This window comes from Bombus vancouverensis, chromosome 5 (genome assembly GCF_051014615.1).
Source record: "Bombus vancouverensis nearcticus chromosome 5, iyBomVanc1_principal, whole genome shotgun sequence".
NCBI lineage: Eukaryota > Metazoa > Arthropoda > Insecta > Hymenoptera > Apidae > Bombus > Bombus vancouverensis.
The window spans coordinates 12,651,969-12,670,825 of NC_134915.1; the positions used below are offsets into that span (position 1 = coordinate 12,651,969).

The window sequence follows — 18,857 nt, forward strand, 5'->3', positions numbered from 1 at the left end:
ATTATGTAATAACACATTCTGACCAAAAGATTCATGAATTAAATATTTATTAAAAACCAAATTCAATTTTTATAATATAACAATTCTCATTTACGTTTGGTGTATAGTATAAAATATATTACAATATGTATACAAGAAACATCCTTAATTATATAATAAGATAGGCCTCAAGCCCAGCTCGATGTCTATGCATTTCAGGTTTATCATATTACGCAATTTATGCAATATTTATTATGCGTTTTGTATAAGCTCTATTATTATCAAAAAAATTATTATGTACGTAATTTATATTGTATATCTTATGTACAAATTGTACGTTATGACAATGAATTATAATGCAAGCCTTTATTAAGAGATATGAGATTAACTAATAATGTATAAAACCTTCTTGCAATTTTATAAAAATTGACATATTACTTAGGTTTTATCTGATTATTGGCTTGCCACTGTAAATAATACTTTGAGTTCAAGTGCATTGGCACAAATAATTTTTGTTTTATATTGTATGTTAATTATGTATCTATTTTAAATGCATTATATAAAAAACATACATTCAGTTCGCTAAAGAGTTGCAATGTAATACATTAATACAATCACATTCTAATAAAATCTCTTATTAAAATAACGACTACAATTTGTAACTTCAATCAAAATATATAAAAATTTTTAATTATATTGCGCGCATGTACGCTATGCATTTTTATTTTCTTTATGTTTATGTCCTTAGTTCAATTTGTAAGAAGATCGTAAACGTATTCAAAATTTTCTATAATATTTGTTTACGAATATCTATATACGGTCTTCTCAAAATTCAAGATTTACATATGCATAGGCAATAGAATAATTCACTTTTTTTTTTATATAATTTGAGATAGTTTCAGTTTGCAAGAATTAAATTTGTCATTTACTAGTAGTAAAATATATACGTGTTTGTGAAGTTTTTTACTGTTTTTAACAATTTAAATATGAAGGCAAGTTATTTTTTTTCAAGCAATCTGAATGCTTTCAAGATCACTACATATTCAGAGTATGCCTACTCGTTCCTGTTTTCTTGTAAAGGGACATACGGATATTTCGGAAAATCTACAGCATCTACTGGATTTTTAACTTTAAAACTAGGAAATAATCCCGTCATACTAGTTCTAGTATTGTATCCTTTGGAATAACCGTCCCAATGATTTCCAAAAACTTCAATTAAATCTCCTACTTTCAATTCAATTTCACCCTCCTTTCTCGGCTTATGATCTAGAATAGCTTGATGAGGGTGTGGATTTTGACCACCATAATAGTAAATATCATCTAATGACGCGAAACGATTATAAGCGTCTGGATAATATGTTTGCATTAACTCATATGCTACACGGCACACTTGAGAACTGAATGTGCACACCAAATAATCACATTCGGATAAGAGATGTATATCGATAATTATTCCTTGTAAAGAAGAATCGGAATATCGTTTCGCAACTGAAGCTGTCTCTGCTATTTCTGGATCTCCTATTATTTCATAATTTGAATAACGATTTCTTGCCGTTGTGATCACTTTTGGATCATCGCTCGCTAGAAAAACTCTTCTCACTTCTGGTTTTGGTTCAAGTTCGTCGAAATATTGTTCAACTTTAACCATATATTCGTCTATATCGTGATAAGCAGCTTCAGTACCAACTTTATCTGTTCTCCGTACATGAACTCCAACAATAGGTTTTTTGAAACCTAGTTTTTCCTTAGCATTCTCTAATGTTCTTTTCACATGTTCTTGAGGTCGCATTAAATACTTTAAAACTTGTCCTACCCACCACACTAAGGGATGGCCATGAAGTTTCTCTAACCTTGAAGCTAAATCAGCTGGTACACTTGGTGGTTGAAACCTCGGTTTTGGATAAACATTATCCACAATTGGCAATGAAATGACTTGTTTAGATGAGTCACCAGGCCAGTTAGCATGTGATGCTCCAATTGTAGATACACAAGTCTCGCTAAGTGGTTTAAAGACTGATTCCCAACCATCTTTGTGATACCTCCAACCTTTAGATCTAATTATTAATGTTCGCTCTGTACCATAAGCAACTAAGAAACAATATGTAATATGATGAATCTAAAATACAAAATAATGTACAAAATTTCATTTATAATGATTTATATAAATTCTTACATTTTATTTAAGATAATTTTTATTTACCTGACATCCAAATCCACAACCTTTGTTTAAACTGCAAACCAACTTTCTTGCTTTATTGCAATCACTAGGATTTTGTAAATGCCTGAATCTTCTTTGTACAAGATCAGATAATTCTTTTGCTTCCTTTTTACGCCATTCATCATAGCCATCTGCTTTCATTAATTTGTCAATGTCTATTATGAGAGATTTTTTATGATCCCAAACATTTTTTAATGTGTCCTGTATTTTTTTTTCTCTTTGTTCATAATTAAGTTTATCAATAGTTTTCCTAAATTTACTTAGTTCTGCATTAATATAATACCTGTTCAAAATATTAAAGTACCGCATGTAACATTCCCATATTTTCATATACAATGACAAACTATACCTTAGATGCTATATTTACCATGTCTCTTGAATATTATTTCTTATCATTCTTCTTAATTCTTCATATTCAGAAGAAGGGACACCGTGCTTAATATTATCCTGATGATCCAACAAATCATCATAAAGAGAAACTTTCTCAAGTTTTTCTTGTATTGAACCTAAATGGTCTCCTTGAATAGATTTTGATCTTTCTCTGGAAATTACGTTATCCTGTACAACGAAAAGATCACAGTGCTCTTTGTTTTAAACTTCAAATAAATCTGTCTGCTTTTATAATTTCTGGTATAAACTTACCCTAAAATTATATTTTTTAATGCTTCATTTTGTCTCTTAAGAATCTCAAAATCATTAACCATTTGAGCTAAACGTTGAGCATTTTCTTTATTTGTAGGACTCTCATTATTGGATGATAAATTATTAGCCTTAAAGATATGTGATACTGATATTATTAGTACCAAAAGCCATGTAGCCAATAATGCTATTCCTACTTTCCCTAACCAACCAGGTCTCCCTGACCAAAATGTTGCCATTTTATATTATGGTAATAGAATTATATTATATTTGATGAGTCGCATTACGTCATCTATAAATGTAAAATTATCACTCTTTTAATGGAAAATTGTATTACACGACAACTGTTATGTAACAAAAGTAAAATATTAAAAGTACTTTGTAAGACAGTATTTTGTGAGTACTGAAAAGAGTTACTTGAACTCCTTTATCAGGCAATTAAGAAATATATATTGTAGGTATAACTTCACAATAACAGTACAAATTATCCTCAATAAAACTAATTTATCAGTAGGAAGTATGAATGTACAAGGTAATACATAATGAAACAAAGTTAAAAAAGGAAGGAAAAATATAATACAAGACATATTATTAAATTATCATTGAAAACTTGACATTAACATGTTTTTATATAAACCACGAATAATCTTATGTTGACGAATTGAATAAAATATCAATCTTACCGTGTGCTTCAGCATTTCTATAAAAAGATTTCAAATATGAGATAGAGAACATTCGTTATCATCAACGTAATCATAGGAACAAGTTCTTTGCAACAAATTGTCAAATTTTTTTTCATGTGCGGGTACAGTCATTAAACACTGTTTCATATGGCAAGAGCAGACAGTGTGAGTTACAATTTACAATTCTTCCGCACACATTATGAGCCGTTTGCATTGGAGAGTTAAATACTCTAACCATAGACTCTAATCAGTAGCTACATTGGTTTTACGATATTCAAACATGAATTTCTCGAATAAAATTATTACTAGCTATTTGTTCACTTAACAAATTAGCTGCACAATATCGTAAAGTATATGAAATATTTTATCGACAGTATTACACGTACATTTTCAAATTATCCTCCAAACTATACAATTCGATTAATATTTAAGAAATCGATCATATATGAGATATTACAAGTGTGAACAATTAATTTTAAAACACGACTTTTATATCAGATGGCGGTAATATGCTACGTTTAAGTCTAACATGAAACATCGCTATCTATTCGTTTCATCCATGATTTTGTCGTATAACCTAGAATCTTGACACTTTAAGTACGGCGTTGTGTAAATGTGAAACGGACGATTAACGCCGAACAAAGTCTGCGAACTTTTGTTTAAACGTTAGTTTTAGTGTTATTAACGAACCGATTGCTGAGGTGAAAGTAAAAATCAAGTCGGAAGTTGCGATTGGAAAAAGCATGAAATTGACAGAAATAACGTATTGGTTTGGTATCGTGTCGCGGTATTTCTAAACGCGGGTTGGTTCTTTATCCTCCCCTCCCCTCTTGCCCTCCGAATCCCTTCTGAAAATCTCGTAGCATCCTTGCGCGCGAAACACGCGTATGCCGGTGGACGCACATTGTGTGCCAGTACTTCGATGTACATACCTGTGAATAGTGTATTTTAAGCTTTAGTTTTACGGGATGAGCGTGTGAAAGACCGAAGCGTACATAGTAACTGTGAAAATATCGAGTAGTATAGAACGAAACGAACGATATTTGTCAATTAATTTCGACTATAGTCATCGCAGTAATTGAGGTAAAGCTTATAACGTAAATCGAAAGAGGGAACACGTCCATTATCGTACCTGGTATAGTTTCGGGGAAAGGGATTTGTTAACATCAACAACGATACAAAGAATCTAATTTTACGAATCTTTTGGTTCCTCCCCCTCTCTACTTTCCTACCCTTAATTCCCTCTCGTCCGTTGATGAACAAGCAGTTGTCGTTTTTTGCATGTTTCACTTTTTTTTCTTCGGCATCCCCTCAGTTTCATTCGTCCGTCGCTGAAGCGGTTGTGTCGTTTGGTAAAACTCGAGGAGCCGTGTAGACTTAAAGTTGCATTCGGTTCGACAATTCTCTTTGTGTTCTCTTGTTCCCCGTGTCCGGCAGTGTTGTCAAAATTCCGGCAGCACCGCTGTATTCCAGCTGCCATTGCTGTACTGTCTAGCGTTCAATCACAGGCATTCATAAATACGATTCTATTTAGTGATTATTCTTGTTATCGTTGCCGTTCTCGTCGTCGTGGAAACAATGAAGATGTCACATTGTTAAGAGTCACACGTAGAACATGCTCGCAGAACATACATAGCGGGTGATTTTACCTTTAGCTCCAGACGCCGGTTCTGAGCGAGCTAACCTTCACAGTGAGGGAACATCTTATCTGTTTGATCATCGTTCGTCGGACCTGAAGCAGTGGTACAGATTGACAGAACGATGAAGTGGCTCGGTGCGAGTAGCGCTGGTGCTGCGGGTGAACCGGCACCTTCTATGCAATTGCACCATCCTTCCGCGAATGGACACATACCCACAGTAAGCACTTATCTTAATTTTTTTCTAGTTTCCTATCTCGTAATTAGTACAACGTGTAAAACGATTTAACGTTACAAAGTTTTGCTCGGATCGAAGTGTTCATAACCTATCATTTCATGTGTCTTCTAACTAAAATATTATTTTTCGATCGTTACTCCAGAAATTTACTATTGTACTTATTTATTTTTTATTTGGTATATTATTATTTAACGTAGAAAGTTCTATTCTACTGTTGAAACATGAGAAAACAGTCCTTTATATTGTTCATATGCATAAATATTGCATATGCTTATGCTTTGTTTAATCCATCATGGCAGGATATTGTATAGAAATGAAGATGTTTTGGTTGCATTTATCAACTTGCTTACTCCAGTGAAACAAGACTAATCCTGCATACGTTACTAATTTCTTTGAACTGTAGGAATAATTATATGTGTTTTAATATCAAAAAGAGATTTTATTGTTTTATGTTCCTATTAGTTTTCTGATAAAGCATAGATAAAATACTAATATATGTATATTTTAGAGCACTGTGATACCATGATTGATTAAACAGTTATGACATACTTTATAATATATACATTAGTTATTAACAATTTTATAATGATATCTTTAATAAATTTGATATGATAATCCTTCTTTGTATGTACAGTAGTAAACAATTACCTAGTAAACAATTTTCAGTAATTGTAATTTTTTTAGTATTATGTACTCCAAAATAATGTATTGATTTGTACATCTTAAGTTTATATTAATTCAAATACACTGATTTAAACTTGGATTTTATCTGCAAAAGTTATTATTCATTTAATATAACTATAAATTATCTATGAGAGTAATAAGGAAAATCTGAAGTAATGAAATAATTGTTTATTAATAGGATACAGAACAATGTGGGCAAGTAATGGCTGGTGGTGATAGTATGCGTATACAACCTGGTCAAACACATCAAATTGGTGTGAACAGAACTCAAGATGATGCCATGGTGGGTTACGTATTTCAACGACCTACGGAAGCAGAATTTAATGCCCAGTCTTCAGCTTTCCAAACAAAACAGGCACCACGTGCTTGGGCTCTTGCAGATGATGCTATTATTGATAATGTAAGCGTACAAAATATTTTTCAAGATATATTAGATGGTCTATTGTAGGAGAAAAAAGAAATTTGTAGACTTATGCTTTGATACTCCAAAAGTACTATAGATAAGTAGCAAGCATATCTGTTGCTTTCATTTGATTGCAAATTTAAATGATTTATAGAATCCAGAAAAATGGAAATATCCCATTACTAAACTGAGTGTACCACAACAGAATCAACCACAACAATTGGGTCTGCAAACTATGAACAATGTTCATTTACCTTATGAAATCCATCCAATGCAACTTAAAGTAAGTTGTATATTACTTAATATCAAGATTAATAAAAAAAATATTCTATAATCTTGTACTAATATTTGCATTTTTTATTGTTGTGCAGAGTGGAGCACCAGGAACAGAACATTTAGTTTACCTTAATAATCAAATGACAGCACAGCAACAAGTTGCCCTCTTTCATCATCAACAGCAGCAACAACAACAACAACAATTCAGAAATGGCCAGGTAAGCATAATTATCATTTCAATAGCTTTAGAATATATTAGAATTAGAGATTGGATATTTGAGATATGTTTACTCAATGTTTTATATTAGTGTCATTGAATGGAATGTCTGTTTGTGTGTGTGTCTGTGTGTCTGTGTATATATATATATATATATATATAAATGTATATATATATTTATCAATGGAAATGTGATCAACTTTATAATGAAGATATGTCTATATCCAAGAAACAATGCATTGAAATACGTATCTCTTTCCTCGTCCGTACTATTGACCACTATTTTTCCGTTATATATTTGGCTTAATATTGAAATGCATACAGTTTTGACCGTCATATACCTAAATTTTAATGTCAATGATGCTGTCATATATATCATATCAATCAAGAAATTTTAGGCGTTTTTATCATAACTTTCTCAAAATTTATTATATCAATAATATTTAAGTTTAATTTCCATGTCGCATAATCAAGATTAATAAAACAGATTGACTTTTGAGTCTTTTGAAACATAAAACTAATTTGGGTTATATCCAAAAAAATATCTTCGGTATTCTTTTATGAAAAAATATTTTATAATTTAATAATTAAACATTATCGTCTACTGGTTCATAGTTTCACGTTGTTGTTTATTATCTTTCGATATAATTAACGCATTCGATTTGGTAGGAGTTTAAATCTCGTACTACTAGTTGTCTAATTAGAGAATGTCATTGACATTGTCGGTAGTAGTTATCAATCGACTAAATAGAAAGTTTAATCGATGCGTAGGTCTCCTCGACAAAACAGTGTCAGGGCCAAAATTTGGCGATTCAAACTACGACATTTAATTACGTAGGAAACTAGTCGAAACACAGACTTGTATTTTAAAAGAGTATGCGTTATATTATTTATTTTTTCGTTACAATTTTCAAGGAAATATTCTACTACATTTTTAAATACGTGTTTATTCTAAATAGGAGATATTTCTTTATAATAATGATGTAAACTGTAATTTTCAATTTTCAATTTGCCCTTTTTGTTTTTAAATACCTATTTTACTCATTATTGTTTTCCTCGTTCAAGTTTATTTTTGTAAACTATAACGAATGCAGGCATTTGTTAACGTTAATGGCTTTTATACACGGTAAATTACATCGCAGATTTTTTTATCGTTATACTTTCTATCTTAATCATAGATGAAATTTGTAAAAAATAGAAAAAAATGTTTTAGTTTCTAGTTTTCTTTAGATATATTTGATATATTTTGAGAATAATCTGTGATAATCGAATAAGAAACAAAAATTTATTTCTTCTGGTTAAGATCATCTGGCATTGTGTTAAAACAGTTTTTGAAAATTCGCGAACGTATATACGTTAGGTTTAGGATAGTATTGTCCTTCATTCGTGGCGTTAATACTTAGTCGGGCCAGGTAAATTTACTAAGCACAATCAAATTTTCATCCGGTCGTCGTGAGAGGTCGTGCAAAGTAAAAAGGACGATGATTGGTCAGTATCTTTCGCCAAGCGGAGAGTAACTGTCAAAATGCTCGGTAGAGGGCATACCATTCGAGCGTCGTTCTTTGTTTCGGTTAAGAGGGCAGTCTCTATCGAAGAGAGAGGCCGGTTAACGAAAATTCGAGGAGAGACAAGTAAGAGCATCGTGACGCCGAGCGTTGTTTCAACGCCCGATAACGACGCGTCTTGCGATATGTCAAGACGGACGTGAATTTAGGCAAGAACACGTAATCGACTTACTCCCCCTGTAAATAAATAAACGCGTATTCGCGGAGTGAGTGTGCAAAGTGCGCGAGAGGAGAAAGGAGGTGGAGGAGGTGGCGGCGGCGGTGGCGGCGGCGACGGCGGCGGCGGAGGAGGAGGAGGAGGGGGAAGAGGACGAGGAAGAAGAGAGGAGCATAGGTAGCAGTGGCAGCATCGAGGCACCCGAGGTGTCGAACTGTTTGACAGGCGGCCGAGCGCTTTTCTTTCTCTCTCACACTCCCGTTCGTGGTGCTGCGATTTGTATTGTTCAGCGGCGGTGTGGTGTGTTCCGTTTACGAGAGGTCTGTCCGCGTTCACAGAGGAAAAACGAACGTGAAAACAACCGGGAGTGGTGTGTATTCAGTGCCGGCTGAATCGGCGTCCGCGCCCCGACGCCGCCGTTCGACGTACGATTCACTTATTTTTCAACAACGTATCCTCAACATTCAACGAATCTCCTCCAAGATAGCCTCGTCTACCGGATAGTGCGTGTTAAAGAGTGTGTGTTCGATTTTTCGTTCGCGTTGTTGGTGTACTACGGGGTTAACGGTGAATCTCTCGAAGGTGACGCGCCGTGCCGAGGGTACCTTGGAGACGGTGGAGAGTTTCGGTGTAGGGTACGGCCAGGGAGCAGGTACGAGCACAGGCGACTGGATGAAACCACCGGGGGATCTTTTCCTTTACTGCGACATGAAGGATTTGGGGGCCGACATGGTATTTATTTCAGTTCAATTACACTTTTTTATTTTCAAGTTTTTCGTATTTCTGCTTCTCCACGCGACACGAGTCGCCGAACATTGCCAATTTGTAGGTTATGTTTCGAAGTCTTTTATTCCACAATGGAAACCTCCATGTTTATGAAGCTTTAGGGGGAACTTGACTTGGTTGTACAAATCACTGTTGCTGCTCATGTATCGTAACTTAGTTAAAATGGGTATTATTCGTCAGAGAAAGCCTTTGCAAATTTGGAAACTTTGTATTATCACGATTTTATTTTATTTATAACCTTTTTATTGCTCATCTTACACTTAATGAATATAATAACGAATACCGTGTGTAACGGTGTATTTTTATCTTGTGTCTCGTTTTCCTGTTGGCGTTGTTTTTGTTCATCGTTCTTTCGGTAAAAAAAATATTTCAATCAATGGTATTAAATAACGATGAATTTTTTTGTTTACTTTATTTAAATATAGTGTAGCGTCGTAGTGTATCTATCAAAATATTTTGTGTTTACGTTATCTGATAGTTGCAAAAAGCACCGTTTTGTTAAAAATTAGTACAACTATATTTTCATTGTTACTTATGCAGTAATTGCATTGACAAGTTTATATTGCCAGACTAACATTCATAAACAAACGAGTACTTTGTTATATTATTAGGTTTTATGCCTTTTTCAAGGATACTTCAAACTTTTTATGAAAAAGCTGATAGCTTTGTTTTATGGTAGGTCAGAAATGTCCGAAAGAATGACTTTAACCTTTTTATTCAGTTTTTATTCATCATTGATATAATTACAACTCGTAAACAACATCCTTGTTATTGTTATTTAAATGGATAGTTTTGCAGAAAACGAACGAATTAATGATCATGTTTAAGTGGTGTGCAATCATTAGGAAAGCACTTGCAATACGTTAAATTATATCAACATCGGTGCTTTCTTTTGCATCGATCCTAGATTGTTTACTACGATCGAAATACATTCGTATACATTCGTAAGTACATACTTGATATCGCGTAACTATCAAGGTAAAATTTTTCGAAACTATCCACAAGTGAAATTGATGACTATCATCAAACACCTTAAAAAAGAACGGATGGTCTGAATCGTAAGCAGGGATAGTCGTACGAACGTGCTCTCGCATGGAGGTATCCTACAGTAACTCAGCCAATCAGGTCTTCGAATTCGCTTAACCTTGTAATATAACAACGAACCATTAGCATTACCTTGTATCTTTACGACAAAAAGATGGCAAGTTTTCGAGCCGTGTTTATTTTAATGGGAACTAGACAAAACAATGGGTTTCGAACGGTCGTGTTATAAAATGAGTAAATAATTCAGAACTGTCTCGACGATGGGAAAAAGGACTCGTTGAAGAAGAGGGGAAAGTTTCTCAATACGATAGCTGTAAATTTGGACCCATGGAGCGCTGCCGGCACGTTTCAACCATAGAAAAAATATGTATCTAGACGTCCGAACTGAATCTTTGCAGCGCTCCGCTCCTTCAACTATTTCTTCGTTGTTTATGTCCTCGAACTCTACAGTAAAACGCCCGGAGTTCGGAGTTCTATCCTTCCTCTCTCTCCTTCTCTTCTTCCCTTGAGCTCTTTGTCTTTCTTTTATACATAAGCGAGCAAACCGGAGGTACGGGAGAATGTTCGCGTTGTTTTAGGTTAATGTACTTTCGCACGAACTAAGAATGTTTCACGCGGTGGAATTGTATTGTATAATATTAAAAACGTGTTTCGTCTTCTCGGAGGATTTCTTCGTTTTTGGTCCGATTATCAATCAGTTTGTTCCTTTCGCATCCTGTTAGATTATGAATACCGTATTTTGTCCGTAGCTATTCTTTTTTTGTACGAGGGCCATGTTGTTTGGACCGGTGCCATTTAAATTTATACGGCTTTATGTTTTGCATGTTTCCCCTTGCTTGTGGTTCCCCCTTTGGGTGCACCTAATCGATTGAAATACTGTCAGGGTCTTCTCTGGACTGTCGTGACACATGTGAATTGTGCGTGTGCCGAAAAACTCAATGGAAATTTTTCACTTTGATGTTCGTCGTTCATGGTTTACAGTTTGGTAATATAGGTTTGATAATATCGTCACGATTTAGCCATTTCGTTTTAGAATTTACGAATATAATTATTCAAAATTACTTTACATAGTTTCAGAATACATTTTCCATTGTATATCGTAGTAAAATGCCCTTACCAGTCTTTCTACTCGATTCTTTACGCTGACGGCGAATTTCGTCGCGGAACGTTTCATTCGACTCGCGTCGAATGTTTTTATTTGGCTTACCGACCGAGACGCCGACTCGGACGAGCTCCTCTCGAAACCGTGTGCATTAACGATACTGCATTGATAAAATCGTAAAGGATAAATACATTTATCCGTGAGTCAGATGCACGATGCCGCGCTTCTCTTGCACCAATATAAACGGCAAATATGCCTGGAGGTAATATTGATTTGCGTGAGTCACTCTATCTCTTCTAGTAGGTTCAAGGTTCAGGTTTGTCCTTACTTGCCACAAAATGTTTTCAATTAGCCTCGTCATTCGCATTGCCACGCTTTCGATGGCAGGTAGTCGTAATTCGACTTTACAAATCTCTGGTAAAAATATTACACGCGAAACGTTTTCTGATGCAGGATGTCCCGAAGAAAGTTGGTATTATAATCCTCATGGATTATGGACATGTACACTGTAAAGTATTACACATAATGTTACAACATAAAAATATCAGGTTGTCACCTCGTTGCAGCGAACTTTCTCTTCTCTCTGGCCGACAGTAACAGATGGTTATGGATAGTTATGCAGTTAACGCCCACGGTTCGCAAGCCTCTCCACGATAATCGTTACACAAGATCAGTGTCGCTCTTCGATTATGTTGCATCCGTGCTTCTCTGCAACATAACGTTAACTCTCCTTTGAAAGAAACGGTAAACATCTCACGCAGAATCTATCCAAGAGACAAGAACCGTTCTCCATTGTCTTCTCTATTTTTGGCGGCAAATTATCAGGCTGTTTCCTTTTTATCCAAATTCTCGTTTTGTAGTCGCGCTCCATGAGAGTTTCGTCTAGACGCGATATTTTCTCGCGAAACACAGGAATTCTCGGAAAAAGTAAACTATCGTCGACAAAATATTCGGACTTGAATCATGGCCAACATTATGGTTGACTACGCTGACCGGTAAAGACAGGACTGGTAAGAAACAACTCCCACGCGCGCGCGTTATCGTATTCTATTCGCGATAAAAGAAGAGTGAAACCAGTTTCCGGTTTCTTAAGTGACGTCAGCCTCGAAAGAAATGTTCTGCAACGCTATGCAAAGGAGTTATTAAGCAGTGGATAATCTGTTTTCCTGAAATGGCAATATGAGACTTTTTGACGATAAGGGAAAGCCGTCGAGGGAAATGTTTATTGACATCGGCTTATATGTCTGTGAACTTACGCAAAGCGTCATCGATAATCGATAGTTGTCGCTGATTCGAGTCTCGAAGCGAGTGGATAAAAAAACAGGATTGCATGTACTGATCGTTTCAATTTCAATAATATTTCTGTTCTTTCCTATTAAAATTCGGAATAATTCGTATGTTGCTTGTACTTTCATTCTTAGAACATTGGATACCAGTTTTATAAACTTCCTATCGTACATATATATAAATTGCATAATCTTTTACATATTTTCAGAGTGATTTAAATTCAGATGTTATATGTGTATGTAGTATGCAAATTATCGTATTAATAGCTGGCGTAATCGTCTCGTATCGTATAATCAGTTTCTCTAATTTTGTACTTTCACCTTGTAGAACTTAAAGCGTAATTCAAAAATAGATATTCATGAAATCTTCGAATCGTCCACGAGTTCGAATGATTTTCTCCTCTGGAAATTTATCCGGATAAAAGTCGATCGAGCTTTCCCGGCTCCCTTCGACCGTTAGGGGTGAACAACTCGGACTGTGTAGAATCGTATCGTGGAAATTTATACGTAGAACGGGGCGGGGGGAGCAGTTCAATTTGACCAGCATTGGGTACAAAATTTTGTAGTGTTTCTTCTACGAACGTGGCGGTTACCTCGTCGGATAGTATTCCCTCGTTTATGCCGTAAAGTGACGTATCGCGTCGTGACTTGTAGTGACGTGACGCGCATGTCGTTGAACCTAAACGCATCGGTTACGCTTGCAGATTCGTCATCGGGAACAGCAGTGTGTAGTACACAAAGAAGAAGAAATTTATTTGTAAACGTCTCCTTCGCGCGGCCACGACTGTGGTAGCCCGTGTCGCATCGTTTCGAAACACATCGATTTGCGTATTTTGTTCTCCAGGATTACGTATCGCTATCATTTATCTAAAATTTCTACAAGCTAAACCATCGTACTATGCTTTCTTACACGAACGAGAATGTTGCTCGGATTACTACATCGGTTAACCGATAGCGATGGCGTTAGCTACGAATTGCCAGATCCGCGCCGATTTCTTTTTAATTAAAAATCAAACCGGGGCAACAAAATGCAAAAACCACCCCCATCGCGCGTTCTTCTCTGTTTCGTGTCTACTGCGCACGCATTTGGCTCACGCAGGCGCACGCACACGCACAATTGGAGAAAGAGTCGAAAAGGGGTAGAGTGAGGAGGTCGAGGGAGAGATGAAGAAAGAGAGAGAACAACAGGGTTCGCCTCCCTCGTGCTGCTGATTCTCCGCGAGGACAGTGGCCGTGACCCGAGGCCGAGGGGCCTGGGGAGGGGTCGGTGGCCCCGTGGCAGTTTAGCGACGACATCCACGCTGCCGTTCCACTGGTGGGGGAACCTCGTGGGTGTGCGGGGTGAGTAGGGAGAGAAGTTGGAGTGGCGGCCCGCGTGGAGGGGGTTAGCTCCGTCGACGTATGGTGGGGTATAGCTTAGGGGTATAGCGAACTATCGTTGGCTTTGTTCAATGAAAGAGAGATCCAGTATTCTTTCGTCTCGTCTCATTCTCTGTTTCCTTTTGTACTCTTTCGTCCGATATCCCTTCGACTTGTTCTCTCGCTCGTTCACCCTCGTTTTTCGTCTCCTCGCAATTCTCCCTCCAACGAGGTTGCGGCCAACGTGCAAAAGAGCTTCTGCTTCTGCTGCTGCTGGCCGGTTCGAATGGGTAGAACGATATTGTCCTCGTCTAGCGTACGAAAGATGACGACTGCGGCACGTCGTTTTACCTTCTCCTTTTTCCTCCTTTATCCCTTCTTGTTCCACTCTTCTCAGTCTTCGCTGAATGTGCAAAAGTTTTCGCTGACCGGTTTCAGGGGACGGAATGCTACCGTTTTCGTTCTGCTAACGAACGAACGGAATCAACGGGAATTATCATTTTCTCTTGTTTGTTTTCTATTCCGAATCGTGTTCATACTTGTTCGTTTACAAGCTAATGGGCTTGCGGTACACAGGAATCGTAATGTAGGGAATCACGGTGTGGAGAATCGAGAAGCCTCCCTCTTGGAAGTTTCTCGGTGGTGGAACGAGAAAATTTGCGATGGGTTTTCTCTTGCTCGTTCATTCGCTTCTCGACCTCTTCTCGTCCCTTTCTCCCTGTAGTCGTGCTTAACGTGCAAAAGCGTCTCTGCCGGCCGGCGACGCGGTCGATACTCACGGCGTATCGCCCCCGGTTGACCGAGCCTTACCCTTACCCTTACCCTTACCCTTACCTTACCAAACCTTTAGACGTATCCTTCGTTCCACTCTGTAGCTCCGATTCGCATCCCATTTGTGTGCGTAAAAGAGAACTTCGTCGTGATTGTTATAATACAACGAAGTCGCCGGAACAGTGAAGAACGATGGGAATCGCCGACGTACCCAGCTGGCTCGAGCACATCTTCCTGGTATATAAATCCTCGGATATAGAATTAAAAATCGTAACGTGTAGCGTGACAATGGTCCAAAGTCTTTCAATCATTTTCAAACTTTGCTTCTCATTGCCTTTACGTAGAGTTCGTGTATCGCATGACGGGTACGTGCCGCGCAATCTGGAAAGTCATTCGGACGTCATCGATGCGCACAAACGGAGAATGTTGCTCGCCCAGTCCTTTCGAAGGATATTTTCACTACTACGTTGTGGTCAAAAACAGTAACAGCAGCACTGCTGTGTTACAAAAGAGACAGAGAAAGAGAGTAAAACCATGACCCGGTGGAACGGCACGAAATACAGGTTGGACAAAAATGTGCCGTAAGATGATGCAAACGAAGATTCGCTTTCCAACTTGATACGCGCGAATCATCAGCTTCGTGCGCTCCTTCGATCGACGTTTTCTCCCGTGGGATTTCTAACCGGTTTCTAAACTAGTACAACCCGTTCGATTTTTTCTTCTGTTCCCTTTTATCCGCCGATTTGTCGAACTAGGTGAAAAGACGCACGCGTTTCGCCAGGAATCAGGCCTTAGAATTTCATGTTAGACCTCCAAGTTCTCACGTAGATATATTTCGTTCGTGTGACGTGATCAAACGTTTCTTTATCGGTGGTTTTTTACGACTTGCATGCAAAGCGATACACGCGTAGAATTGATAACGATTAATTCGTTGTAAAGGACACACGCTAGCATGTCTCGACACGAGATATAATTAATGCGCTTACAGATGCACCGTAGACGATAAACAGCGTCGTTTGATATTTCGTGGTTTATGTATTCGAACTGTTATACCCACTCGATGAATGACGCACGATGCTATTGTACCTGGTATCGTTTGCTTGATCAATAAAATATAAATATCGCGTGTGTCTTCGTCGTGGAAACGCGTGAAATTTCGAATCCCTCGTACTCCCACGGTACTTTTTCTTTTTCTCTTTTTTTTTACTTTTAAGCGTCTCGTCGATGAATCATACTGATTCATCGAAGGTCTCGCAACGTGTCTTGTCCGCGTACCGATTAAATAATCTGCTACAACGCGCGATTTGTCCGAGCAAGTGTGAAATGTTTGCACAGAAGCGCCGTCGCGTCGATGCGGTAACGTTACGATACCACGCGTTGCGTGTACACGCTCGATTCCTCGGTATCGTTTTATGAACTACATACATACCACGCACACGGCAATCGAATTCACCAAGCTACCAATTCGCCAAACTTACAAAGTCTGCCGTCGCGCCCGTAAAATCAGCTGATTTTACTTCGATTTCTTTGTTTTAAAAGATCAATCAGAACTCGTATTACAGAAGTCATACAGAAAGCACATTGATCGACTTTATCAATGGTAATCATTTGCTTTGAAGGTTAAATAGTAGTCGTATGTTGTAGAGTTAAAAATAAGATTTTTTTTAAAAGTGGAGTTAATCAGCTAGGATTTTGAGTGGCTCATATACGTCAGCGATAAAGGTGAAACGATAACTATATGCTACTTAATGAGCTAATTTACCGAGAGGAACGTTCGATTGAAACGCTTATAGAGATTCCGGGGAATCGAGTCGTTGACGTTTCACGATGAATAGTGCTTGATGAAAAGAAGCGACTTGAAAGAAGAAACGGGGTAGCTTCGAGTGAATCGAAACCCATCCCTTCCCTTTTGGTACTTTCGTTTAACGATCCACGGACCAGGCGTGAGTGACGATGCGGACGAAAATGCATCGAGACGCCCGCACTCTTGAGCTGCACTGTCACCATCGCACGTGCAGTATACCTGCATCTAGGATCCCGCAATCTGCGGACGATGGTTCCCTCCATCCCCACCGCTTCTCGTGGTTACGTCACTGACCTCTAGTTAGGTGAGGTCGGGAACAGTGCAGCAGAGTTCAGGTCACGATGGAACGTAACGACTCACCTCCGTTTTCGATTCGAGTCTTTTCCATTCCTCCGTTGAGATTATCTTTTTGCGCCAAACTTTGCGATCCCGAACCAACTTGCCGCTCGAGAGAAAGAACGATGTCAATATTTGCGACTGCCGATAGAGAACCAAGTCACATTTCGACCATTGACACTGTACACACTTTTCTTCGTATCTCTTACGAGTGGTACACGTTGTGTAACGAAAAATGAAAGTTTTAAAGTTTATGAAAAAAGGGGAAGCTGTAGAAGCAGACTGGTCTGCTGGCACGAAGGGTATTTGCCAGATTCTTATTTCATTGAGAAAGGATGCATGTATACAAGGGATATCAAGCTCTGATGATCGACTCCGTAAACGGTAGATACGCTAATTTTAAGCTAGTCTCTGTAGTTGGTTAGTGTAATTAATACGATCGTTCGCATTTGTATCTTTCGTTGCACGAGGCGGCGCGAGCTCTTGGGAGTTTCGTGTCAGCACGCGCCGAGTTTGAAAATGTGTTCACTGACCCCGTGTACTTACGACCCGTTTTCTGATATTGTTTCAGATCGCTCCCTCGACAAAAAAGCTTTGGGGCGTGGACGAGGGCGGCTCCAAGGACGAAGGGGGTGTAAAAGGCGGTGGGATACTTCACTTGGGCGACCACCAGATGTGGCGAGATTCTACCTGGAGCACCTCAGGTATGATTACCTTCGGACTTTTAAAATTCAGAGAATAGCGTAATGTATATGTCGGAGTCAGGTTGGCATTTTGGGGCGTTCGATGAATCTTTATTTACTTTATCGTCGCGAATGTAGCCAATATTTATCAGTACGAATGTGGACACTACAAGAGGCTATGAGTAATGGTAATAGGATGGTCGAGATGATGGTGACAACGAATTCAGGTTCGATAACGAATCCACGGTCCACGGGAGGACAAGTACCAACGTGCTACTCGATTCGGGTAACTTCCCGATAACTCAATCGGCAATTCGTCCAACGACTCACTAACAAACTAACTCCCCTAATCCCAAAAGAGGCTGCCCTTATACACTCCTGTCACCGCTTCTCGGGTTAATCTTTGCTTTTAAGGAGAGCCATATAATCATTTCATACCTCTGTCAGGTACATGTCCCTCCCGTGACCGTGGCTACGTCCAGTGACCTGCCATGTCACTTCGAGCCCAAACCCATCGTCGTAAAGTCAGATTAGAACATTAAGACTATTTCTTATCTTTATTACTTAAGGGCGGCTATAGTAAAAATCTGGACTATTGTATTGGGATTTTTCCCAACATTCCGGACGGGAAATCCCGCTGTCTTTCCATCTCCGACATATATTTGTTGGTATTTATGTGTTTCACAGTCATGTTGGTTCCTATTACTTTCAATGAAACACATGCGGAAACGTTCGGCTCCATTGACTAACCGCAGCGAGTACACACTGCTGGCGTGCTATCGAGCGTACTGACACGTATCAATGACAATAGGGCTGAGAATATTTGGAATAGGGTTTCGAGATGGGGATAATCCATGAACGGGGTTAATCGGAATCGATAATTCATGGATGGCAGGCATTAACGCTTGACCACTTTGTAGGTCCACTGTATCCGTGGCTTATCTATTCTATACGCGTTTTGAAAATCTCAGATGACCCTTTATCGTGTTT

At 38.2% G+C, this 18,857-nt stretch overlaps 2 protein-coding genes across 6 annotated transcripts in view; one reads left to right on the forward strand and one right to left on the reverse strand.

The window, feature by feature from the left end:
• Window positions 1–30: 30 nt before the first annotated feature.
• Window positions 31–3,873, reverse strand: FucT6 (alpha-(1,6)-fucosyltransferase 8). 2 transcript variants are annotated; one of them, XM_033332944.2, is made up of 5 exons: window positions 3,520–3,873; window positions 2,840–3,128; window positions 2,565–2,738; window positions 2,180–2,480; window positions 31–2,095 (listed from the first exon to the last, which is right to left on the reverse strand). In XM_033332944.2, exons 2-5 carry the CDS (start codon window positions 3,073–3,075, stop codon window positions 1,034–1,036), a joined length of 1,773 nt encoding a protein of 590 aa, XP_033188835.1. In that variant the 5' UTR covers window positions 3,076–3,128; window positions 3,520–3,873; the 3' UTR covers window positions 31–1,033. The 2 variants fall into 2 exon arrangements, with proteins under 2 accessions (XP_033188835.1, XP_076474635.1); XM_076618520.1 differs by lacking the exon at window positions 3,520–3,873 and adding an exon at window positions 3,215–3,312.
• A 221-nt stretch (window positions 3,874–4,094) lies between these two features.
• pum (pumilio) overlaps window positions 4,095–18,857 on the forward strand; it is a 63,130-nt gene continuing 48,367 nt past the window's right edge. For 2 of the 4 annotated variants that reach the window (XM_033332942.2, XM_076618518.1), the window contains exons 1-5: window positions 4,095–5,376; window positions 6,257–6,478; window positions 6,636–6,764; window positions 6,853–6,975; window positions 17,756–17,888. In XM_033332942.2, the coding sequence (XP_033188833.1) occupies window positions 5,281–5,376; window positions 6,257–6,478; window positions 6,636–6,764; window positions 6,853–6,975; window positions 17,756–17,888 (703 nt within the window). In that variant the 5' untranslated portion in view covers window positions 4,095–5,280. Of the gene's footprint in view, window positions 5,377–6,256; window positions 6,479–6,635; window positions 6,765–6,852; window positions 6,976–8,839; window positions 9,429–17,755; window positions 17,889–18,857 lie in introns of those variants that run through there. The other 2 variants (XM_076618517.1, XM_076618519.1) reach the window with 2 other exon arrangements.

Coding starts and splice junctions, on each gene's coding strand:
- FucT6 (XM_033332944.2), bottom strand. CDS start 3,075: ATGGCAACATTTTGGTCAGGGAGACCTGGTTGGTTAGGGAAAGTAGGA. Junction 2,739..2,839: donor TTAAAAAATATAATTTTAGG/GTAAGTTTATAC, acceptor CGTAATTTCCAG/AGAAAGATCAAAATCTATTC. Junction 2,096..2,179: donor GTTGTGGATTTGGATGTCAG/GTAAATAAAAAT, acceptor TTTGTATTTTAG/ATTCATCATATTACATATTG.